Source organism: Notamacropus eugenii, chromosome 3, assembly GCF_028372415.1.
Source record: "Notamacropus eugenii isolate mMacEug1 chromosome 3, mMacEug1.pri_v2, whole genome shotgun sequence".
In the NCBI taxonomy this organism is placed as follows: Eukaryota; Metazoa; Chordata; class Mammalia; order Diprotodontia; family Macropodidae; genus Notamacropus; species Notamacropus eugenii.
Genome location: NC_092874.1, coordinates 36,830,850 through 36,854,547, shown reverse-complemented (window position 1 = coordinate 36,854,547; position 23,698 = coordinate 36,830,850). Strand labels below are relative to the sequence as shown.

The 23,698-nt window shown below is 38.1% G+C and overlaps 1 protein-coding gene across 2 annotated transcripts in view; it reads right to left on the bottom strand.

Moving 5' to 3' along the window:
- TBC1D5 (TBC1 domain family member 5) overlaps positions 1 to 23,698 on the bottom strand; it is a 636,101-nt gene that overhangs the window by 125,053 nt on the left and 487,350 nt on the right. For both annotated transcript variants that reach the window (XM_072651232.1, XM_072651233.1), the window contains 2 exons: positions 12,601 to 12,743; positions 22 to 128 (listed from right to left, as the gene is read on the bottom strand). In XM_072651232.1, the coding sequence (XP_072507333.1) occupies positions 22 to 128; positions 12,601 to 12,743 (250 nt within the window). The remainder of the gene's footprint in view (positions 1 to 21; positions 129 to 12,600; positions 12,744 to 23,698) is intronic.

Below are 23,698 nucleotides of genomic sequence, written 5' to 3'. Positions count from 1 at the left end.
TTTCCTAACTGGAAGACTTACCTTTGGATCTCGAAGGAAAAGGGCCCTGAGGATAAGTGAATGTACATCCCCGATTGGTGGGTAATGCATCAGAAGTCCCAGGCAGGTTTGATAGTTACTGGAGATCACTAAAAAAAAAGGCAAAGAGGTAACATCAATTGAACATATTCTGGCTAAAGTTTTTCTTTTTTAGTATCATTAAATGTATAAAACCTGACTTAGAGTTAAAGAAAACAAGAGCAATCTTCAAAAGTTATTTGATATTCTTTTGAGGTGATATAAGGACTCAGTGAATAGGTTTTCACCCCTTAAACATGTCCTCTCTTGAGGCAATCTGGGGTAAGAGGAGCCAGGGATACCTGGGTTCAAGTCCTGTCTCTGACATGCAGTGTTTGTGTGACCCTGGGTGAGCCACTGAGCCTCTCTGTGCTCTGGGTACCTTGCTAAGGCTGTACGTGGCAGAGAAGGAGCAGAGCTGCATTGGAGGAGGGAGGTCTTCCCTGGGAACCCCTTCAATATTTATTCAGGCAGCACCTTGAACTGATGATATGGCTTTTTAATACTCGTTAGTTACATCAATGGCTTAAGAGATCATTCTGAGGGTGTGGCAAGTATATGCAAACCTATCAAACTGTTAAACAGAAATAGATTTTTCACTCTTTTTGTATTTTTGTGCTTTATGTCATAATCTTGCTACTTACAAAATCCTACTAACAGCCACGAGAACATGTCTCCTCAAATATAGTTGTTTTCTCCTGGTAAACAAGAGATTTAAGTGAATACTTATGTGATACTTCTCATGGAATTTGAATGTAATAAGTTACCTTTTTAAGTCTAGCTGCCTATGACATTTGCATTTTTGTTAAAATCAACCTAATTATGAGTGCAATTATTAACCACATCTTTTTAGGCAGGTCTACGTAAACTACTCCCTTTCTTCTGCACCATCTAAATTCAGGCCATCCATCTGCTGCGGCTGTCAAAGTAGAGCCTATTCATGAAACTACCGCCAACAATACTAATTGTCAAGAAACTTTACAGTTACTTTTGTTACAACACGGTCCTTTTCATCAATCAGAACAGTTAGTAGAAAAAATGAAGGCACAAAAAATAGCGGCCAGTCAGATAGAAGCCGACCGAACTGCAAAAATAAACCATTGTCTTATGGCTGCGGAGACATTGTGGATTCTCAGCCTTCTCACGTTGGAAGCATCATCTCTGGCTGTACCTTCTTTCACCCTCCCCCATGAGGATTATGGGGAAAGGATGCAGGACTGGGCAAAATGAATAATTATAATCTGTGCAGGGAACCACTTTATCATCTTCATTTCCGTTGCTGATCCGACAGCTTGTAATTTCATACATCTGCTTTCATTTGTAAAGCACTCACTTATCCTACTTCTTCTTTATCTGTTCCGTGTTTTCTTTTCTCATTCTTTTGTTTTTCTGGTTCATATTCGGATACTAGTTTCCCTTCCCTTCCCTCTCCCTCCCCACTCCCAAAGTCACAAAGCTTGTATACTAAAAATGGCACAGAGCTCTCACTCACATTTTAACATGGTTACTGTAATGTACCAAACATACATACATATACGCACACACCAGAAACAACCAAACTCATACATCAGAAAATTATTTTTTAAAGACTGTTGAACAGTTCAAAATTTGAAACTGGTCAGACCAGAATGGCTATCTTACTAATGTACCTTAAATTGTCCATTTTCAGTCACGTAAAACTGAATAAACTGAATGAAGAAAAAACCATGTAAAGTAGGCCTGTGAATGGTAGCTAATTAAAATATCCCAGTGGAAATGAGGATCAATGCAATCTATTTAGATAGACCAGGCCTTCATTAAATAAATATTAATTGAGAATCTACTACATGTGTGAATATATATATACACATATATATTTATCTATTTCAGAGTGTTTTAAACTTATAAAAGATCTTTATTTATTTTAACTCTCAGAAGTACAAAATAACCTAACATACAATAACAATTTTAAGTGGGATTGTGGAGAGAGTGGGAAAGAAATGAACATGGTATGAAGGCAATAGAACTTTCATTCATCTTTGGGGCCAGAAGTAGAAAGGAGAAAGAAGCAGAAAACAGGGTCACATCCTTCTCCACACGGTTTAGTCTGACACCTTGGAAAGACCACGTCCTTAAGAGTTTTTGTCACTGGCTACTGTTGGGTAGGTCTCTTCTTATTAATCAGCCCCCCGGATTCCCTTCTAAAAGCAAGCTGGATAAACGCTTTCATCAGCGCTGCTTGTCTCTGACAGGTCCTGTATTTATTTATTTTTTTTTTAGAACTTGTTGTACTAAACAAACTGAGACTTTCACAAAAGGGCTGACAAATTTCATCTTCCAGATCTCAAACTAAGGCTGCCTGGTTCTTTTTGGCTAGGAAATACCATTCTCCTCTCTATGCCTCCCTGCCAATGCCTATTACGAAAAGATAAAAACTTTATAAAGGGATTGTTTAATCATTTTTCTCAATTACCTTAAAATATAGGGTAATATTTTCATCTTTATCCTTTCTTTCTTTACTTTTTTACTGATTTTTAAAAATTTATTTATTTTTAGTTTTCAACATTCATTTCCACAAGATTTTGAGTTCCAAATTTTCTCCCCACCCCATGCATTCTGATTACTCCTTCCCCCAATCTGCCTTCCCTTCTATCACAACCCTCCCTTCCCTTATCCCCATCTCCTCTCACCTTTATCTTGACTACAAAAACAAATTCTTCCCAACTGGACTCTGTTCCCATAGGCCACATCAGGGGATTTAAGGACTAATGACCAGAGGAGCCTCCTTCTAAAATTTAAACTTTTTTTTCTTGCCCATATTAGCCAGAGCTCCAGGACAACTCACCATAGAAAAAAGTCATGGAAAACAAAGTGGTCAGGAGAGAAAAACGGTTATTTGATTTTTTCCTCCAATGGGAGTTGAGAGCTAGAGAGGTGTAGAAGGGAGGTCTGACTGGCCCTACCAAGAATGGGGTCCCACCAAGAAGTGTCACTGGAACAAGTGAGGTAGCACCCCAGAGAGAATGGAAGAGGGTCAGGATGACCAAATCCCCAGTAATATCTCCTTTCCCTCCTTCTCCAGACCCTCTGGGAAGGAAATGTCAAGAGGAAGAAGGAAACAGAGTATCCGTGATGCCTGCACCAATGATGGGGCCTTGGAGAGCTGCTCCCAGTACTGGCTCCAGGATCTCTGGCGTACTGCACCCTCCTCCCCCAACTCCGCATAGTTATGGCACTGCCATTAGCAAAGGGGGATGACGGGACAACATGTGTAAACTCTACCAAGGATGTCCCTGTGAAATGACTCGGTAGTCACATGAAAGAGCTGCCAAGTGACTACCCAGACATAGGACTCCACCTGCTATACACCTATCCTCATTTTCCTCACCTTCCCAAAGATATTTCCCTGCCAGTCTGCTCACCTCATAGTCTGGAAGTAAAATATGGAGGCAGAACTTGGAAGATGCTAATGCATTTGTTCTAGCCATGGGTCTGGCTAGTGAAAGACACAATGCTACCATCCCTGAAGCCTTTGGATCAATTCTGTTCCAAAAAGGAGGTGTATACATGAACTGGTGCTGAGTGAAGTGGGAAGAACCAAGAGAACACTGTACACAGTAACAGCAACACTGTGCAAGGATCAGCTAAGACAGACTTAGCTCTTCTCAGCAAGACGATGATCCAAGACAACTCCAAAAGACTCATGACAGAAAACGCTCTCCAAACCCAGAGAAAGAACCATGGAGTCTGTATGCAGATCTAAGCAGACTATTTTCACTTTTCCCCCTCTTTGTTCTCCTTTTTTTCTTTCATAGAATGACTAATATGGATTGTACATGTATAAGTTATATCAGATTTCTGGTTGTCTTGGGGAGGGGAGGGAGTGAGAAAAATCTGGAACTTAAAATCTATCTGAAAACTATCTTTACATGTATTTGGAAAAAAATAAAATATTATTTACTACAACAACAAAGAAGGAGGTGTAGAAGAAATAAAATGGAATGGCAATGGGAATGAGAAAAGGAGTCCAAAGAGAGAGGAAGCTGTTGGAAGATAAAGATGATGAAGGAAGGAAATGAAGAAACTCTCTGAATACAGTCAGTACAGAGCATCAAATGGATAGAAGGTGCAAGTGGTGAAGGAGGAAAGAATGGAGTGGTTTGGAAATGCTCTGCTACTTCCAGGTGACTGATTCCATCATCCTTAGAACCTCAGGAGCTCCATCTGGGATGAATAGGACTTGTGCTGCCTGGCTCTGGGGATGAAAATTCTTAGGAGTTACTATTCTCTGCCCACTTTTACTTATGTGAGGAAAGCAGGCAGGCAGCATTTATTCAATTCACCTAAAACAACATAGTTAAGGGACTCACAAAGCCCAGGTGGGCTGTGTCACAAAGAAGACTGACATGTATATATATGTCAATTTGTTGTTGACCAAGTAAGGACAAAACAATTTTTTCATTGTGTTGTTAAAATGTAAGTTAAGAAACAAAATAAAACCTCAACACCACATTCATAACTTCATGATAGGTCTGTGTAAATCTGCCTTCTGAAGTACAAAGTGAGACTGATTTTTGTATATGGTTTATGGAAACTGGCATCATTACATTACAGTCACACCTCATATGTTAAAGTGGTGCTAAGTAACTCATCAAAGGGCAATCATTCCATTCACTTGTCATTTTTTTGGGAACATGTCTATAATTTTTCAGGTGGCACTCTCCAAGCTGAAAGAGCCTGCTACTCTTTAGGACCAAAGAACAGGGAAAGTTTGCACTTTCCAGTTCGCCAGGCACTCCATATACATGACTGATCTCTTCCTCACAACAGCCCTCTGAGAGGGAAGTATTACAGGGGCTATCCCCTTTTTGCAGGTGAGGAAACTGAGGCCGAGAGAAGTTCAATGACTTGCCCAGGGTCACGCAGCCACTTGGATTTAAGGCCAAGTTGTTCTTTCCCTGACACCATCCTGGGTCTTGGTGCTACCACTGGACAGTGACATAAGTGCTACTTTGGGATGTGGATGTGTTTAATAGCCAAGCTCAGTCTGTGACTTCACATGATCCTGAGGTAGGAGTGCATTCTTCTCCCCTGAGTTCTTTAACCAGAACTGACATGGGCTATTGGGATACTGAACAGGTGACTATTTAACTGGATATAAGCAGCACACACACAACTTGCTAATCTGTTCAGAATTCTTATAATGCAATCAGGACTGCATTTGGAATCAAAGGATTTAGGTTCAAATCTGCCACTAGCTTCACCTGTGTGACCTCCACGACAGAACCTGACACACATTAGGGCAGTCAGCCAATGAGTCAGTAAGCATTGGTTAAACTCCTACTATGTGCCAGGCACCCTACTATGCACTGAAGATACAAAGAAAGGTAAGAGAGCTTAATGAGGAGACAATATGCAAACAACTGCATATAAGCAAGTTACAAGTAGGACAGATAAGCTGGAGATAATCAAGACAGGGAAGCCTGTAGCCTAAAGGATAACAGGAAAGGCTTCTTACAGCAGGTGAGACTTTAGCTGAGACCTGAGGGAAGCAGGGAAGCCAGGAGATGGAGAGGACAGGACAAGAGAAGAATGTGCCTGGAGCTCAGAAATGGAGGGTCTTGTTTGAGGAATGGCCAGAAGGTCAATATCACTGGACTGCAGAGTATGTGGGGGTTGGGAAGACAAAAGAAGCCTCTGGATAGGAGGAAAGGCTTAGGTGCATAACAAGTGTTAGGATGGAAGAGCACTGAAATCATGTTGCACTTTAGATTATTTTAACCAGGGAAGGCTTTCAAAACCTGAGTGATACACACTGTTAAAAAGATTAAAGATTCTATCCTCTATCTATTTTTCCATTGGAAAAAGATGATTTCATTAAATATACAGTCTTCCAAAGGGAAAAGAGAGGAAAAATGTTAAGCAGCTACGTTGGTCTCCATCTAATAAAATATCCAGGAGATGTGAACTAGGGTTAAGAAAAGGTCTGGCCCTAAGAGAAATCAGTTATTACCTTAAAGCGAGAGCCTACGATGGCTAAAGCAGATTTCTCAAAGCAAGGACGGTGGTCACCTACATAGTTAAAAAATGTGTTTGTCATAAAGAGCCTGGGCCACACGAAGTGACAGGACAACAGTCTTCTGTGTGAAGCTGAACCTGAGTGAGTCAGAAACTCTGATTTAATTCTTCAGTTATAATGCATGTCCAAGGCAAAAGCACCTTAACTCCATGACTAAAATGTGAGTAATGAACTGGGGAAAAAATGTGAAACACAGCACAACAGCATGCACAGAAAATAGGATTTTAAAGAGGATGATAAGCTATAAATGAGTTTAAAGGATGTTTAAATTGTAAGGCTTCTCCTTCTATTTCCCATGTAAAAGGAAAAAGAAAACAATATGGCAGCTCTGCCCATAAGAGGAAAAGCCAAATTAACTGTGCTATATCAAAGGACGAGGTTACCAAACCAGAGAGAAAGAACACTAAATAGTAATATCGCTAATAAATATTTATGCAAAATTAAATACAATATTAATAAGAGGCTACCATTTTAATATCGTTTAAAAATTACTCATATTGACTGAATTGTATTTATACTGGTAAGTAAGGCTAATTCACCATTAGGAAAACTATCACCATAATTATGTGAATCAAAATAATGTTATTATGTAAACACATGGTAAAGCCTCTGATTAAATACATGTTTTAAAAAACTTTAACAAAGCAAAGGAATAAAAGAACCTTTTCTATATGAACAAAAGTATCTATTTAAAATCAAGAGCTAGCATTAGATATAAAAGAGGAATGATGGGTATTTTTGTTATAAGATAAAGGGTGAAGTAAGGATGTCTGATGTCTTTATGATCTGGCAAAGTGCTAGAAATGCTAACAGCAAAAAGATAATAAAAAGCTGATGAAAACAGGCAAAGAGAAGGAAAGAGAAATGAAACAATAAATTTAGTAAAGTAAACAGGACAGACAACAAATTCATGACAATTAGGCTTTTTTCGTACTTTATTAACAACATTCAGGAGGAAGATGTATTTCAAATAAATCAAATATCTTGGAGTTAACCAACCAAGACACAAAGAACTCATATAAATACAATTACAAGACAACTTTTATACAAAAAAGTCCAAAGTAATTGGAGAAATATTGAGTGTTCAGAAATGGACTGTGCCAATAAAGTAAAAAAATGAGAGCACTAAAATTACTCTAACGATTATTGCTACTTTGAATCCACTTACCAAAGGGATATTTTATAGAGTTAAAATTCTTAAGAGAAGTCAGGATTTTCAAGGGGCATGGTGAAAAAAACTATGAAGGGGGCTAAGAGCTTTCATATTTAAAATTTATTATAAAAACATAATTATTAAAACCATTTGGCACTGGAAAAAGTTAGAAAATAGACTGAACAGACTATCTGAGTCAGTCCAGGAAACAAATAGGTAGAGAATTTTGAACTTAACTATTATTTGGAAAAAGGAGCCTTTCTGGGGGAAAGAACTGTGAAAACTCAAAATCAATATGACAGAAAATCATTTTAAAACACCATCTTTTTACCATATACCATGATAAATTCCAAATGGATCAACCACCAAAATATAAAAAGTTCTGCCAGGAAGAAAATAGAGGAGACAGAAGGTTGAAATTTTAGCAATTGTGTGTAGAAGACAGAGTGCTAATCTGGAAAATGGGTCATAAGATATCATAAAAGGTAAAACGTACAATTTTAAAACCTTTTACATAAATAAATGCAATTGCAATCAGAAGAAAAAATATGCTATGGGAAGAATTTTTGATATCAAGTATCTCTGATAACAGTCTGATATCTAAAATTCAAAGAAAACAAAAAGTCCAAGAAGATTGAGGGTCACTCCCTAATAAAAAAAAAAAGTCAAAAGGAAAGAACAAAGGACTGGGTAGAATTTATGGCTTTATTGGGAGAGGTTTCTCTGTACAAGTCAAATAAAATTCAGTTAGCAATTGAAATGAATTTATTTTTGACAGACTGACTTGATGTTGAACATGCTCTTAATAAGAAATGAAGGGACAGAAACAAAAATCTTAGTGTAAGCCATATATATAATGGCAGAAAGATAGAACCTCAATGTAGCTCCAGGCTCAAGACAAAATTTCAAATCCATAAACAGTAAGAATATATCTACATATCCATAGATCAAAGCATGAATGGAATGGTTGAGAAGACTTCAGTATAAAGCCAGACAAGCCAAAAGTGCTCTGAAAGGTCAAATGATATGATGAGGAATGTGCAAATCTGACACGTAAGAAACTTCTGCATTTACCAAAAGAGAAGAGTGAGAAAGTGAGTCTGAAAAATGAAATGGACAATCCATCGTTCCTACCTAATCTGATAAACTGTTAAAGTAATTGTCTTGCAGTATTTTAGTTTGTATAGCGAAACAGTGAAATAAAAATATACACACATTTCACATAATAAGCTACTGAAAAATGTCACTCGATGTACAATATGGACAATTTAAAAAATCAAGTGTGATCAGAGAAAGTGTCTTTGAAAAATCCACACACTTAAACATGTACCGTGATAATTTTAGCACTAGGAGATGACACATTATTATTATGACTGCTGTGAACATGGGTATTTTCTGTAGTATTGGGTCTTCCACTACCTGTCACCTTGCTTTCTTAATAGACTTTAAGCTTCAAGAAGGCTGTAATAATGTCACCTAAATTTATTCTTTTCCTTACTACTTAGCACTAAATGGTATAGGCATATAAATGCTTAAGGTTGTTTTAATAAAAATAAACATAGCATTTATGATTATAATCCAGATATAGCCCAAGATTTAGAAAAGCAAATTTTTTCATAGGCTTATACAAAAATAATTGAAATATATTTTTTACCTGAAAGAAGTACCAAAAAAAGCTTTAGATTAAGAATCAGGATACATAGGTTGGAATTCTGGCTGTGACCTTGGTGATATCAATTAACATTTTTGAGTTTGTTTTCTCAACTGTAAAATATGGTAAGAGGATGATAAAGGTCAATAGTCTATGATTCCATTATTTTAATGTGAGGGAAATGCGGAATCACAAAGTGCTTTCTTGTTTACAAAGTACAATTCCATGAGGTAATTAGCTCCAGCATTAGGATCCTCATTTTACAGACGCACTTTCAGCTCACCACTTCACGATGATCCTCAAGCTCCAATGTTTTCTCTCTAACTCATTTAAAAGATTTTCATATCCTTTTTCATTAAACCATTTTTTGGTAAACTAAACTAAAACACTCTCTATATATTCTTTTTATTTCTTTTATGAACTTATATGCTATGCAATTCTCCCGGAGAAATTATCTTCTTAGTCCTCTGAAAAACTCTGAATTAAAAATATATTTCATGGAAATTTAAGGTGAAATTTTCCTATTTCTATCTAAGAAAAGGAAGGCAGGTCAGAATTGACTGGTGGCAAATGTATTTAAAATGTTGCTTTGTTTTTTTTCCCCTCAGTGGTCACTTCAATTAAATGCTGAAACATGAAAATTGTAAGATGATTTAGTGTAATGTACTGTAAAGATTCTTTTAAACATAAAGCTATTCAGTACAAAGAATGTGAGGCTTTCATTGAGATTTCTTGTGCTTTTACTTCAATATCCTGATTTTATTTGTCTAAAATTATTTTATAATACTGGATAGATGGAAGCTGATTGAAGTAATATGGACAATGGAGGTGCCTACGTAAACTGAAATTTTAAGAATTTTTGGTCCTTTTTTGTTATTCCTAAGTACCTGTAATTGCCTTGATCTGGGCATTCCCTCCACCCCTACAACTGACTGACTTCTACATGACAGTTTTCATGAGTCTTTGCCACTTAAAAAATTCATCTGGTGATTGTGAAGTCTCCTAAAATATTTTCATTCTGACATGTTTATGGGATATAATCATGTTTCATATTTAAAAAAATCACATACACACATCTCATATGCAAAGATATTCCCTCAATATTGTCTTCATCACTAGTCTGGCTAACTGTCATCAGTGCCTCCAATGCAACAGATCTTATGAAGCTGCGGGTCAAAAGATTCTTGGTGAAGAAATTATACAATCACTTGTCCAAAGAAGCAGATTTCAAGCTATTCTGGATATTCTACACTATAATGTACAATTAACATTATTATTTCATTTACCCAAACACTACATAATGATCGCCCCTAAAAATGTAGCTATAACTTCTAGAAAACCTGAAAAAAAAAATCGTCTATAACTGGTCCAGGATGATAGAGAAAATTCACAGGGGCCCAGGTTTATAAATGAAGTTCCTGAATTCTGTGTGGCTACATCTGCTGGGAGCAATGTGATGGTGACCTTCTTTACTACTGCATTCGAATGGCTTTTATTGGAAGATGGGAACTACAGCTTTATAAGATCACAGCTCTCATGGTAGAAGGGAAAGCTGTGGCTCTCTGGGTCTAACTCCAATTCTGACACAGAGGAAGCTGAGGCTGTAAGAAAGAGACTTGCTCAAGGCTACCCAGGAAGTGCCACAGGCAGGGTTTGAATCGCACTTTTCCAGGAGCTTCTTCTCGGACTCTAGAGCACATGGTGGAAGTGAAAGCACAGCCATCCAGAGAGAACAATGGTTCTGGATTCTGAGGCCTTGGGTTCCACTCTAAACCTTCCATTTCCTGTGACATCTTTGGAGAGACTGTAAAATGAGGAGGTGGAGAACACAGCCTCAGATGGTCCTTCCGGCTCCCGAGATCTTAAGAACCACCTGGTGGTGGTGGTTTAATAACAGCAGTAGAATTGTAGCCATCGCTCAGCAGGGAAGCAGAGCATTTGCATTTTGGTTCTGTTATTAATGGGCCATATGACTTCAGAAAAACCACATAAAATCACTGGGCATATTTTTTTTCTTTTCTTCAAAAATAGGAGATCCCTCAAATTCTTTTCAGTTTCAAATTTCAACAATTCTATGATCAATGAACTATTCAGGAACTTATTATTTCAAATGGAACATAAATTAATAAAGCAAAAAAGAACAGTCACAGCCCATAAAATCAGTCAACTAACTGAAAGCAGCAGTGATGAGGTTTATAATGAAGAAAGGATAAAGAAAGAAAATACTTGTCAAAGATTTCCAAAATTCTGAATAAATTTCAACAGCTATTTGATCATTAAGATTTGTGAAAAAAATAACCAACAATAAGTCACTTTCTGAAAAAAAGATTCTTGGACTTTCATTGTTTTTCTTTTTTTCTATTTCACATGAATATCATTTTTTAAAATGAGAGATGGGTTTACATTGAATATCCTAAGACCTGGGACTTTACAGATATTTTCTGTTAGCCCTTTGCTTTTTGATAAGTTTTACCTGACAAATGAGAATTCTAGGGTGAACTTTTTACTTAGTCTGACAAAGCCTGAATTAGCTGAATTTCAAAGACCAATGCAAAATTATTTTGCATGAAGAATGTGCTGTTCTATAGACTGTAAAAAAAAAATCAAAATTAAATTTTTAGAGAATGAAATCGATTTTAACTTGAATTTTTAAGAGGTATTAGTGTTCCTCAAGTCATACTGATCAATCAGTCAATATTGGAAATTTTTATTTTTAGCCTGGACCTGTAATTTCTTTGGTGCTACTAACCAATTCAGATCAGCTACTGTTGTACAACTTATGAGGGGGCACTGGGAAGTTCAGTACTGGCCCAGGATCACAGGGCAAGCATGTGTCATGAGCAGGACAAGCGTTTGAGTCTTCTTGAATCAAAGGCCCGATCTTATTCACCCAAGCAATCTATCTTTCTAGCCCTGGGGAATCTCCCAAGAAATTGGACATTTTTTACCGCAGTCTCTTTTCCCCCTATGGCCTTCTATTTCTTTATTTCCTCAAGAAATGACCTTTTGTAATTCTTAGCAATATGTTTTCTCTCTAATCTCATTTTGTGAATGAATATTATCACCAGACAGAAAACAACTCCTTTGTGGGCAATTTTAAGTACACTTTGAAACTTTTTTAGGTAAAAGACTGACAAGATCGCTCAAGACAGGATACCGTGGATCTCCTGTCACTCGAAGACTACAAAAGGCTTGGGAGATGGGGAGAGCACGGTCTACACCGTGATGGAAATATACGGCCTTGAAAAATAAAGGAAAGGCAAGCTTGGTGCCTCAAATTCTCGCTGTTAATAAGTCAGTGCTATACACAGTTTTCCAGCTTTGTAGAAGATACTCCCCGTTTGTCAGAAGGTGGAGCTCTGTCCATGTCTGTCTCACTCTCTTTTGTGTATGTGTTTCAACATTCTGTAATGAGCAGGGCTAAACCAGAGGTTGTATTCTCTAGAAACCTGGCTCAGAAAACATTCACAATCTCTCAAAGCACTACCTACTGCAATACACACATGTTGGCTAATAAAAATTATCTGTAGTGTGTTCAGCTAAAATTCCAGTCAATTGTTGATCACACAATTTTAGGCATATGTAAGTCAGATATTTAAAGATAGAGTATATTTTTAAAAAAGCAAAATAACTAAAAAGAGACCAATTTAGTCCAGTGAGGATGAGGTAATTTATACTCACGTGCATCTCGAATATACAGTAACATAGCTACAAAAACATAGTCCACTAAGCCCAGACTGATGCTGTCTGCAAATAAAGCATCCCAGACAACCAGAAGATCCTGAAGAGGGAACTCTCGTCCAAAAAGCAGTCGGACCCATCGTCTGAAAAGAAAACAAACACCTCAGAAAACCTTTATTACCAGAGCAATACAAAGAATCAGTAGATTTAATATGGTAAAAGAAAAAAATGATATCCAGTTAACAGAATAAAAAATGGGGAGTATATTTTAATAAGAACACATTTTAAGTTTTAGGCTTTCAAATTAATTTTATGATTCCACAGATAGGCCCTAATTTTTAAATTTTATTAGTATGTGCAGAACACATAGCTTCAAAAATACTAAACAGAGAAGGAGGTGAGATATCATATTTAGTGCAAATAAATGTGTGAGAAAAATTATATGATCTAGCAGAACATTTTAATCTTTTATCTGATTTGCCTCATATGATTATGAAAACTGAAATTCATATGAGATATATTCTTTTAATTGAAGACAGACAATGTACAATATTCCTGGACTCTTATTTTGTGAAGCATACTAAAATCCTTTTTTATAAAATTATATTCTGGTCTTATAGAAGAAAATTGCTTTTCTTATAGAATCATATACCTTTCAAATTTAAAATGTCCATTTTTCAGCTAAGTAGAAATAAAAGAAAACTTTAAATGCCTGCTTTTGTTAGTGTCCAATACAGATTTGTTTTCAAATATAGCTATACCATTCATTCACTTTCATCCAATAAATCTATTAAGTATCTATCAACCAATCAACCTACAAACATGTATTAAATGGCTACTATGTCCCAGGCCCTATAAGGATACAAAGACAAAAAAAGAAAAAGTTGTGAGTCCATGCCCTCAGAAACCATGCATTATAGTGGGAGAGGCATAGCATCCCCATAGAACGACCAATACAAAATATTTATAAAGTGACATGGGGAAGACACAGACAACTCTGAGGCTCCAGTGTCCTGAGGGGTGGTGGGGTGGTGGGACACTGGATCAGCAACCTGAACAAGTGAGGGATTTTCTTAGGGTAGGGGAGGACGAGGGCAATTGAGGCTGTGAGGAGAAATACAATGTCGCATGCGATGACCAATTAGCAGGATGGCTCAGTTGCAATGTGATGTTTCTAAAGGGAAGGGCTACAGCACACCTGAAAAGGTGAATTGGGGAGATTGTGAAGGGCCTCAGAGGACTTCCTTGGAGAGCTTCTGAAACAGAGGAACAACATGGCCAGGTGTTTTTGCTACAAATGTTTTGCTGCCAGCTTTGTGTGTGGAAGATGAAATGGAGACAGAAGAGGCTGAAGGGTGAGGGACTGATGAGGAGACTCCTGAGGGCCTCAGCAACCACAGGTGGCTGGTGCCCGAAAGCAACCTGGAACTATGCCCCAGACCTATTAAACTGTCCATATGTGCCTTTTGATCCAGAATAGATACCACCACTGGGTCTATACCCCGAAGAGATCAAAGAGGGAAGAAAAAGACTCACAGATACAAAAATATTCATAGCAGACCTTTCTGTGGTGGCAAAGAACTAGAAACGGAGAGGCGCCATAATCATGGCTAAACAAGGTGCACTCTATGAAGGTGATGGTATTCTACTGTGCTGTAAAAAATGATAAAGGGGATGGGTTCAGAAAAACTTAGGGAGACTTAAATGGACTGATGCAAGTGAAGAGAGCAGAACCAGGTGTGCAATTCATACAACAACAAAGATAAACAACTCTGAAAAACTTAGGACTCTTAAGTGATCAACCATGATTCCAGAGGACTTTGGATAAAGCCTGCTTCTGCCTCGAGGGGGAGAGAGAGGTGATGCACTCAGAGAATAGACTGAGACATTTTATATAATATATATTCTTTGGACATGCTTGACTATACGTGTTAGTAAAAGAATTTTTTTTTTCCCCTCTCAATACTGGGGAAAGAAAGAAGAGAAAAGGAGAGAAGGCAGATCTTTGTTGACTAGAAAATAAAATTCAATTTAAAAAAAGAATATGTAGCCATGTGAGTGAATAAAAAAGGATGAATGCAAAATATATTGCAACAGTACAGTTGATAAAATTTGTCAACTCACTGAATATGAGGGGTAAGGAAGAGGGAAGAATTGATAAGGCTGAGCTAAGTGCTGGGGATAAAAGTACAAGCAAGACAGTTTAGGTGGTGGTGAATATGTTCTAGGGACATGGTGTAGAAATAACCTGAAAGTGCAGTGGAGGCCTGGATTGGGACAGGATAAAACCAATTAGGCCTATCAGAGTCCAAGGTTTTGCTGGGTAGGAGACTGAGATGATGGACAGAACAGGGATGGCACAGTATGCAAATGGCCTGAAAGTTTGGCAGATGCCTGCATCCAGGTAAGGTGAGGTCAAAGCTGGCCTGTCAAAATCGAGGGTACCTCCAGACACAGAATCCAAGGTTTTGGTGGGAAGGAGGCGATGGACTGAGTGGACTGTTCAATTTCAAACCTGGGTGGCAAGAAAAGTGGTAGTGCCCTCAATAAAAAAGGGAAGTCAGGAGAGGGGAGGAGGTTTTGGGGAGAAGTTTGATATGTCTACATACAGATATTAGAACCAGAAGAGAGCACTAACAATCTAATTTATTTAATGCTAACCTCTCTTCTGATTTGTAGTCTCTGATCAACAAATCTTAATGGGTATCTTGAATTGGACATCCTATAGACATCTTAAATTCAACATATCCAAAACACAACTCATTATCTTTCCCCCACCATATCTCCAACCCTCCCTTCTCCCCAATCTCTCTACTGGGTAGTGCCATGGAGGGTACTACCATCCTTCCACTCACGGAAGCTCACAACCTTGATGTCCTTGACTCTTCACCTGCACTCACCATCATTTATCCCTTTGTGACACCTCTCCTATACATCCCCTTCTCTCGGCTCATACAGCTGCCTCCCGGTGCAGGTCCTTGTTACCTCATGGCTAGACTAGTGCAATAGTTTTCTGACTGGTATCTCCCCATTCTGGCCCACCTTCCATTTTGCTATCAAAGTACAGGTCTGACCATGCTGCTTCCCTACTCAATAAACTCCAGTGGTTCCCCATGACTTCCAAGAATATACACAAAATCCTCTGTCTGGTTCTTAAAGACCTTCACAGGCTGCTTTCTTCCTCATTTCCCACCTTCTTGTGTTTTCTTCTCTAACATATGCCCTTTGATCCAACTCCACAGGTCCACTTGCTGCTCCTTGCCCATGACATTCCATCCCTCAAATCTATGATTTTCCTGGCTGTCCTCCAATCCTCCAATGCTCTCTTGCCTCTGGATTCCCTCTAGATTCAGCCTGAAGGCCACTTTCTTCAGGAGACCCTTTCTGGGACCTCTACTGCCTTCCAGTATTACCCTCCATCTGCTCAAGATACTGTCCATACCCATGAATTTGCATGATATTTCCCCCATTTGAGTACGGGCTCTCTGAGGACGCAGACCATGGTTTTGCCTTTCTTTTTATTGTCAGCCCTTAAAAGAATGCCTGGTGCTTAATAAATGCATGGTGACTTACTGATGCTGCAAAGGAAGATTAAGTGATGAGAAAGGGTCACTGGAGTTAAGGTGACAAGGGTCTGAGAAATAGCAGGAAGGTGGGGAGCCATGAGTGGAGGCAGCTTTTTTCTAGGAGTTTGGCCAAAAAAGAGAGGACACAGGATCATAATGTGAGAGGGTAGGGTGATCAAGAGAAGGTTTTTCAAATGGGGGAATCTGGCTATGTTTGTAGATAGAAGAGGAGTCAGTTGATAAGGAGATCAAAAGTTGGGGAGAAAGAGGGGAAGCTCCTGGAAGAGTTAGGAGGGGATGGAATTAAGGCCCAAGTAGAGGGGCTGGTACTTAGAATTGGATCAAAGGAGAAGAGAATAAAGATGATGTATACTATACTGAGTTGGAAAGAGGGAGCTGGTAATAGAGAGATAACATAATCCTTATAGACGGCCTCAACATAACATTATGTAATTAATAATGAGAAGGCATACTCACTGTCATCTCAGGGCATAAGTATTCTCTAACATGGTAAAGGACACTTACTGCTTTTCTATGTAGCACATCTGTAACTGTATTTTAAACAAAATCACTGCTAACTCACCCAAGAAAAATAAAAACACATTACTGAAACTTTAAAAAACATGGCAAACACTGAGTAGGGAGGACACAAGATGAAGTGGAAAAAGTGCTGAATGGGAACTCAGAGAACTGGATTCACATTCCAGAATTCCCATATCCTGGCAGCTCTGTCCTTGGCTAGGTGATCTTGGCCAAGATCCTTCACCTCGATGAACCTAACCTACTTAACAGAGCTATACAACAGAAATATATCTATTAGTTGCTTCCCATAGATGCAGTAAGAATCAATTAAGATAGTATGAACTTACTTTTTGTAAACTACTATTGAGGGAGCATGGTGCAATGAAGTCAGGGCTGGGTTTGGAGTTAAGACAACCTGGGTTCAAATCTCTGCTATGCCACTTAATACTTTTGAGATCTTGGGGAGGTAACATTTGGTAACATTTCTGCACTTCAGTTATCTCATATGCAAAATTAAGGGGTTAGATTCAATGGTTTATAGGGTCACTTCCAACTCTAAATTTATGAGCCTATGCATAACATAAATGTTAAGCATAATGATAAATATCACCAACATTTTTGTTATAAATCTTATCGATTTAACAATGAATGTATCAGAAATTTTGCTACATGTAGAAAATCATTCACATTTTCAGAAAAACATAAAGAGAAAATAATTTTGATTTCATTACTGAAATAGTACCATGTTCTTTACAATTTTGGGTCAATAGCCAATATGTTTTTATACTTTTGACTTCAAATGAGGCAAGACTAGAAGTAGATGAGATGGTCATATCCTAGACAGAAATAGCAAAATCAGGAAAAGAGACAGGTCTAGGAGAAAAGATGATTAGAGTTGGGGACCACATGTTAGATATCATAAAATTACAGATCTGGAGTTCAAAGGGAACTTAGAGATCATGTAGTCCAATCCCCTTTTTTTCCATATGAGGAAACAGAACCCAGAGATACAAAGACTTGTATCCTTCAGAACCTTGGAGATGCTGAATAGGACTAACTGAATTGAAATGTTCATTTAATTGGTAGCCACATCATATTGCTTTTTTACACTGAGCTTAGTCAATTAAATAAAACAAGCCCAATTTTGAAGAAGTTTGCATTCTACTTGAGGGAATGAAGGAGACTTACATTATACTGCAAATATAATGCTTTTTTTTTTTTTTTACTAAATAAAAAAATAAAAAGTATGTTAAGGAAGTATATAAGCCTTCCCCCAGCTCAGGTCTGACCATGTCACTCCCCTAACTCTATAAATTCCAATGGCTCAGTATAACCTCCAGGAATAAATGTAAAATCCTCTGTTTGGCATTCAAAGCCCTTCATATCTGTCTCTCCTCTACCTCATGTCCCACTATGTACTATCTGATCCAGTGACACTGGCCTCCTTGCTGTTCTCTAAACGAGATACTCCATCTCCCAGCTGGGCAATTTCAGTGTTCACTATACCTGGAATGCTCTCTATCCTCTTCTCTACCTCCTGTCTTTTTCCAAAGCTAAAATTCTACTTTCAACCTTCTATAGGATGTCTTTCCAAAACTCCCCTTCATCCGGTAACTTTACTCGGTTGATTATTCCCCATTCATCCCATACATAGATTCTCTGTACATAGCTGATTTCATGTCATCTTCCCAACTGCACCATCAGTTCTGTATGCCTACTACTTAGCAACAGTGCTGGCACACAGCAGATATTTAATAAATGCTTATGAAATGACTGCCTCTTTAAGTCACAGAATCAGAATTTTCAAATACCAAGTTATTTCAGAAGAGGAAAGTGTGGCCCAAAGAAATCAAATGACTTGCTGAAGCTTCCACAGCATGTTCTTTGGATTACAGTTGTTTTCCAGGCAGAGGTTAGTGTCTTCTTGACCCCACCAAGGTAGGCTTTTCATCACATTAACCCTGTCAAGCCACAATCTGTGCTTCTGTCGTTGGGGTGGGGTGTGTGTGTGTATCAAATTTCATCTACTTCCACTCAAGTTCTCTAATCCCTCAGTGAGTGAATGTGTGGAGGAGGTCCGGTGTTTTAAAGGCTCAGGGGAAATGCAGACTCCAGCAAGTTATCCCCTAGGAAGGCTTTGAGTCTGGCTCAACATGAACAAAGCTGATAACATGAAATAATCTGTTACTGTCTAGATTCCTTGAGACACTACTTCTAAATCCAAACAGTTTGACTGTTCAGAGCAACTCTTCATTTTGTGCGTACAATCTTCTGTGCACATTTATACTATACGCACTCAAAGACTGTACATAATTTGCTTTATTTCTATAGATTTTATTTTCCAAATTAGATTTCTGAACTCCCTGAGAGCCAGGATTACAAGCTTTATTTTTTCTAGGACCCCTGAAATTTCTGGTCAAGTACTTTGTACATAGCAGGTGCTCTGTTTTTTGGTTTGTTTATGAACTCTTAACTGTCTAGAGCCCAGAAGCAAAAGTGTAACTCCTTTGGAAATGCCAGAACTGATTTTGTGCATTGTGCTTTAAAATAACTCAGCATGATGGAGAGGACAGGCACTGGGCTTGGAGACCTGGGTTCAAATGCTGGCCCTGACTTTTACTAGCTGAATTACTAGCAAGTCAGCAAACCTGATACACAGATTCTTCATCTGTAAACTGTAAAATAGTTGAGGAGAGAATTCATGGCAAACTTTAAAATGTTAAATAAATCTGAGCAGATTGTGAAACTAAAAACTTAAAGATTTATTATAAGTTCTTGCACACTGCTACTTTGTATTTCATGTAAAGCAAAAATTCTTGGTAAATTATAATAATTTCTAGAGAAAAGCTTAATCTCTTGAAGAAAGAAATATTTCTTCTCTTGCATAATAAATATTTGGAATATTAAGGCAAAATTCCCAGAATGCATGAGAATCACAGCATCGCTAATAGAAACAACAAAGTTGTTACCAATAAAATAATAAATTCTTTTCCAATTCCAATTCCAGCAATTCTTTTGGAACTATTTTTTAAATAAACATAATTTTCTTTCCTACTTTGCAATTTCTTCATAGAGCTAATAATCCAAAAAAAGATTCCATTCTCTATAGAATGACTTACAGAAAGGAATTATTTCAGTGAGTTTCTGCATTCGTAGAAAGGAAAACTTACTTTAAGGGGTGAAGTTTAGTCCTACAATTAACAAGCTTTTACTGCAGTTACAAATATTTAGCGAGAGTTTAAGTTACACTTGATGATAGCATTAAGAGCTTTTCTTTCCAGATAGCCGTGGTTTAATTATTGCTCTATACTATTCATCTTGCTTTACATCTGTAACACCTGCAGACTGTAATGCTCCTAACAGTGTACATTTTATCACTCATGATAATACAATAATTCATATTTTACCAGACCTACTTAGTAATTAAGACCTGCACAAACAAAAAAGACCATCAGAGGTTTTAAAGCAATAATAAACCATCCAAGGATAGTACTACTTCCATGCCTATCACTATCTAAGATTTTTCTATGATTAAACTGTAATGCTCAGGGAATCAGTAAGTACTGTATGATGTTGCTGAATGTCCTAAAGAAATACCAATGGAAATCAGTTTTTATCAATTAATCAATGAATGTTCAGTTTGAGTGAGGTCTAAATCTCTCAATTTAGCAAGGCACTATCAAGATGGTGGAGATACAAAGATGAAAAACAGTCACAGTCCCTGCCCTTGAGGAGCTTCGACTCTACTAAGGGAAAAGGAATATACAAATCAATTAACAGGATTCAACACAGAATATGTTAGGGCCAAAAAAGGTTGTAAAAACAAGACCTGGAGAGATCACTCTCAGCTGGCAAGATCATGGAAAGTTAATGGAGTTGGCAGTGAGCTAGGAAGAAAATGATTTCAATGTGTAGAAATATGTGGGGAATATATTCCACTCATTGGGGAAAACCTGGGCAAACAAATGGAGGCAGGAGACTGATGGAATTGCAGTGGAGTCAGGTCATGGGCAGTCTCAAAGGCCACACCGCACACAAAAATGTGTGTTCATCCATTCATTCAGTCAGTCAACCCTATCAGGCACTGAACTAGGCATTTGGAGTGTGAGTTCCTTTCCTGATGGAGGAGTCAACAGGTTACAAGATTTACATAAATGAAGGTGGAAAAAGAGTGAACAGTGGAGGTTTCTAAATACAGAAGTGGTTTGATAAAACCTGTGCCTGAGGAAGATCACTTTGGCAGTTGTTCAAAAGACTGGTTAAAGAGGCACGGAATGCAGGGAAGCCACTGATAGGCTAGGACAGCAGTCAGATGAGGGGTCATGAAAGCCAGAACTAGGGTGGGAGGAAACATTTTACTTTAGTGATCTGTATTTCAAACATAAAAACATGAAATGATTAATTTTAGATTTTACTGACTATATATTTGATTCTTTGTCTTTACTCCTACTCCAATAAGCTATGGGTGTGATAAGAGAGATGCCAGGAAAGTACTGGAGGAGTTGTCACCAAGTACAGTGGAACACAACAGATCCATGTGAAGACCAGAGTATCTTGATGTCTGATCAATGCCCAGGGAACTTGTTTTTGTTTTGGGCCCCTCATTTCTGTTCCCACGCAATTTTCAAAGCAAATGAACTATATTTTAAATACCCTACCATCTCAACACCAGAGAATAAAACCTACTGCCTGTCAAAATTGTGCCATCAATACCACAAAGAATGCAAGGCACAAAGAATGAAGGCTATGGTGTCTCATGGCCTTCTTTGCAGGAGCTCTGTCCCTCTCACACTTGATTATTTTGTATTCAGCTCTCTTGAAATTCTCCCTTTTAGTGATCCCTCTGTGGAAATATTCTAAAAATTAAATATAATTAAATATTACAGTCATTGTAATCAGGGTCACAAAGTGTTCCCATATTTAGTTCCAGCTGCTCTGGAGAGAAAAGCCAGGGTATAGAGAAAACAAAATAAATTAGTTTGCTCCAATTTCACATTTATTATTAATCTCAAGGCTCTTCAAAATATAAGCTTCTGGAAGATACTTAACCTGCTTGATAGATCTCTCCCCCCCACCCCCCCATCTTCAGCCAATTATTTCCATTAGATCTTTTAAAAACCACTCATATGCTAGATCCTGTGGAGAATGATATGAGTTCCTTAAATTCATCAAATTGCCTCAAAAGAAAATATTCCAAACGTAGGTTCGTTACTGTTTTTAAAATAGTTTTTCCCCCCTTAAGTCTATAACTAACAGTCTTGTGATTTGAACTCTGGTTGTGGTTTTTTTGGGAGGATGGGGAAAGGGTGTGAATGCATAAAACTAATTTGATTTTGTATGGTATTAGGAATGCTAAAAATGCATCTTTGTTTTGGGAGCAATTTGCTGTTTCCTTAAGAGGGCAATATCTGTTTATTAAGGAAGGTTTCTTATTCAAAGTAAAAAAAGAAAAAGATTCTAATAATTATCACCCATTCCTGCTGCAATGAATCCTTTTTGGCAAGTGACTGAAACTGCTTTGGTGGAATAATTGGCATGCTCCTTCTATGGAAACAGTGTGCATGGGAAGTCTGGCCTTGAATATCCATTTTCTTGTAGATATTTAATAAAGTTAAAATAAAACTTGTTTGTGGGATGTCATTGTTAAAGGACCCTGATTGTTTCTAAATACTCCGTAATTCTTGGACATTTTAACTCCTATATTCATTCAGAGTTAGTGTCTATGAATTCTAGGGAAGCTAGTGATTTGTTAATTGCTGAGCACATTATTAATAGATCATCATTAAAAATGTACAGTTCAATAATCCAAGGATGGGTGATTATATCAGTGTGGGTACTCTTTCCTCTGACATAGACCATGGGGCTGACAATTCATCATCTGGTAGCTAACTTTCTGGTGCTCATCTGGGTTGGCCTTTGTCTAGCATTCTCAGCCTAGATCCCAGAGACTGTGGATTCTTCATCTGATGGGCCAGCTTCTCTGGGAAGAACCAAGTCAGCCTGTTCATGTCTTCATTCCTCTCTGGGCTCTACTCCCACTGGCTTCCTACTCCTACCCTGCACCACTCTCTCTAGTTTCCTTTGATATGTCATCTTTCCCCATTAGAATACAAGCTCCTTGAGGGCAGGGACTATCTTTATTTTTGTTTGTACCTCTAATCCCAGTGCTAATAAGTACAGTGTCTGGCACAAAGTAATCATGTAATAAATGCTTGTTGACTTGACCCACTGACACTGGAGTCTTCATTGTCCCTCACATAGGACATATTTTTACTGGTTGTCTCTCATGCCTGGTACCCTCTCCCTCATCTCTACCTCCTGCCTTCCTTCAAGGCTCAACTAAAGTCCCACCTTCTGCAAGAAGCCTTCCCTGAGCCCTCTTAATGCTGGTGCTTTCCCTCTCTTGAACATCTCCAGTTTATCCTGTGTCTCTACTAATCACATAGATCCTTCATGAGTCCTTGAATCCAGGATAATGTAGATGCAATGCTTTTGACAGAAACACCTGTTCTTTGGCACTTTAAGGATCTAGGAGAAGACTCTGAATGCCATCCTCAAAGACTAGCCTTCCTCTGATCAGAACTTTGTGGTTTAGGACTGCCTAGAGAAAACTTTGCTCTGCTCTCTTTATTAGAATGAAATTCATGAGACTTAGGGAGCTCATCATTTCACCCTTTTTTTTTTTCAGTATCTGCCTCTGATCTACTGTGTTATATAAACATCTCTTGTTATAACACGGATTCCTCTCACTGAGGTCTTGCCAGTGCTGGATCATGCTGGCTCAGTCATGTTTTCCTGTAAAAGCCTGAACTGTGGGCTTCATTATTTTATTGGTACCCAGTTCCCCTATGCTAAGGACCCTATATGTTGGGAAGAGGAACCAACATGTTTATATTTCAAATAAGGCCTTCTTTTTCACTGCTCCCATTGCATCTTGGGTCATCTCCAGTCATCCTGATGAATATCTGGTCATTGAATCTAAATGGCTCAGGAGGAGAAAGTGAGGCTGC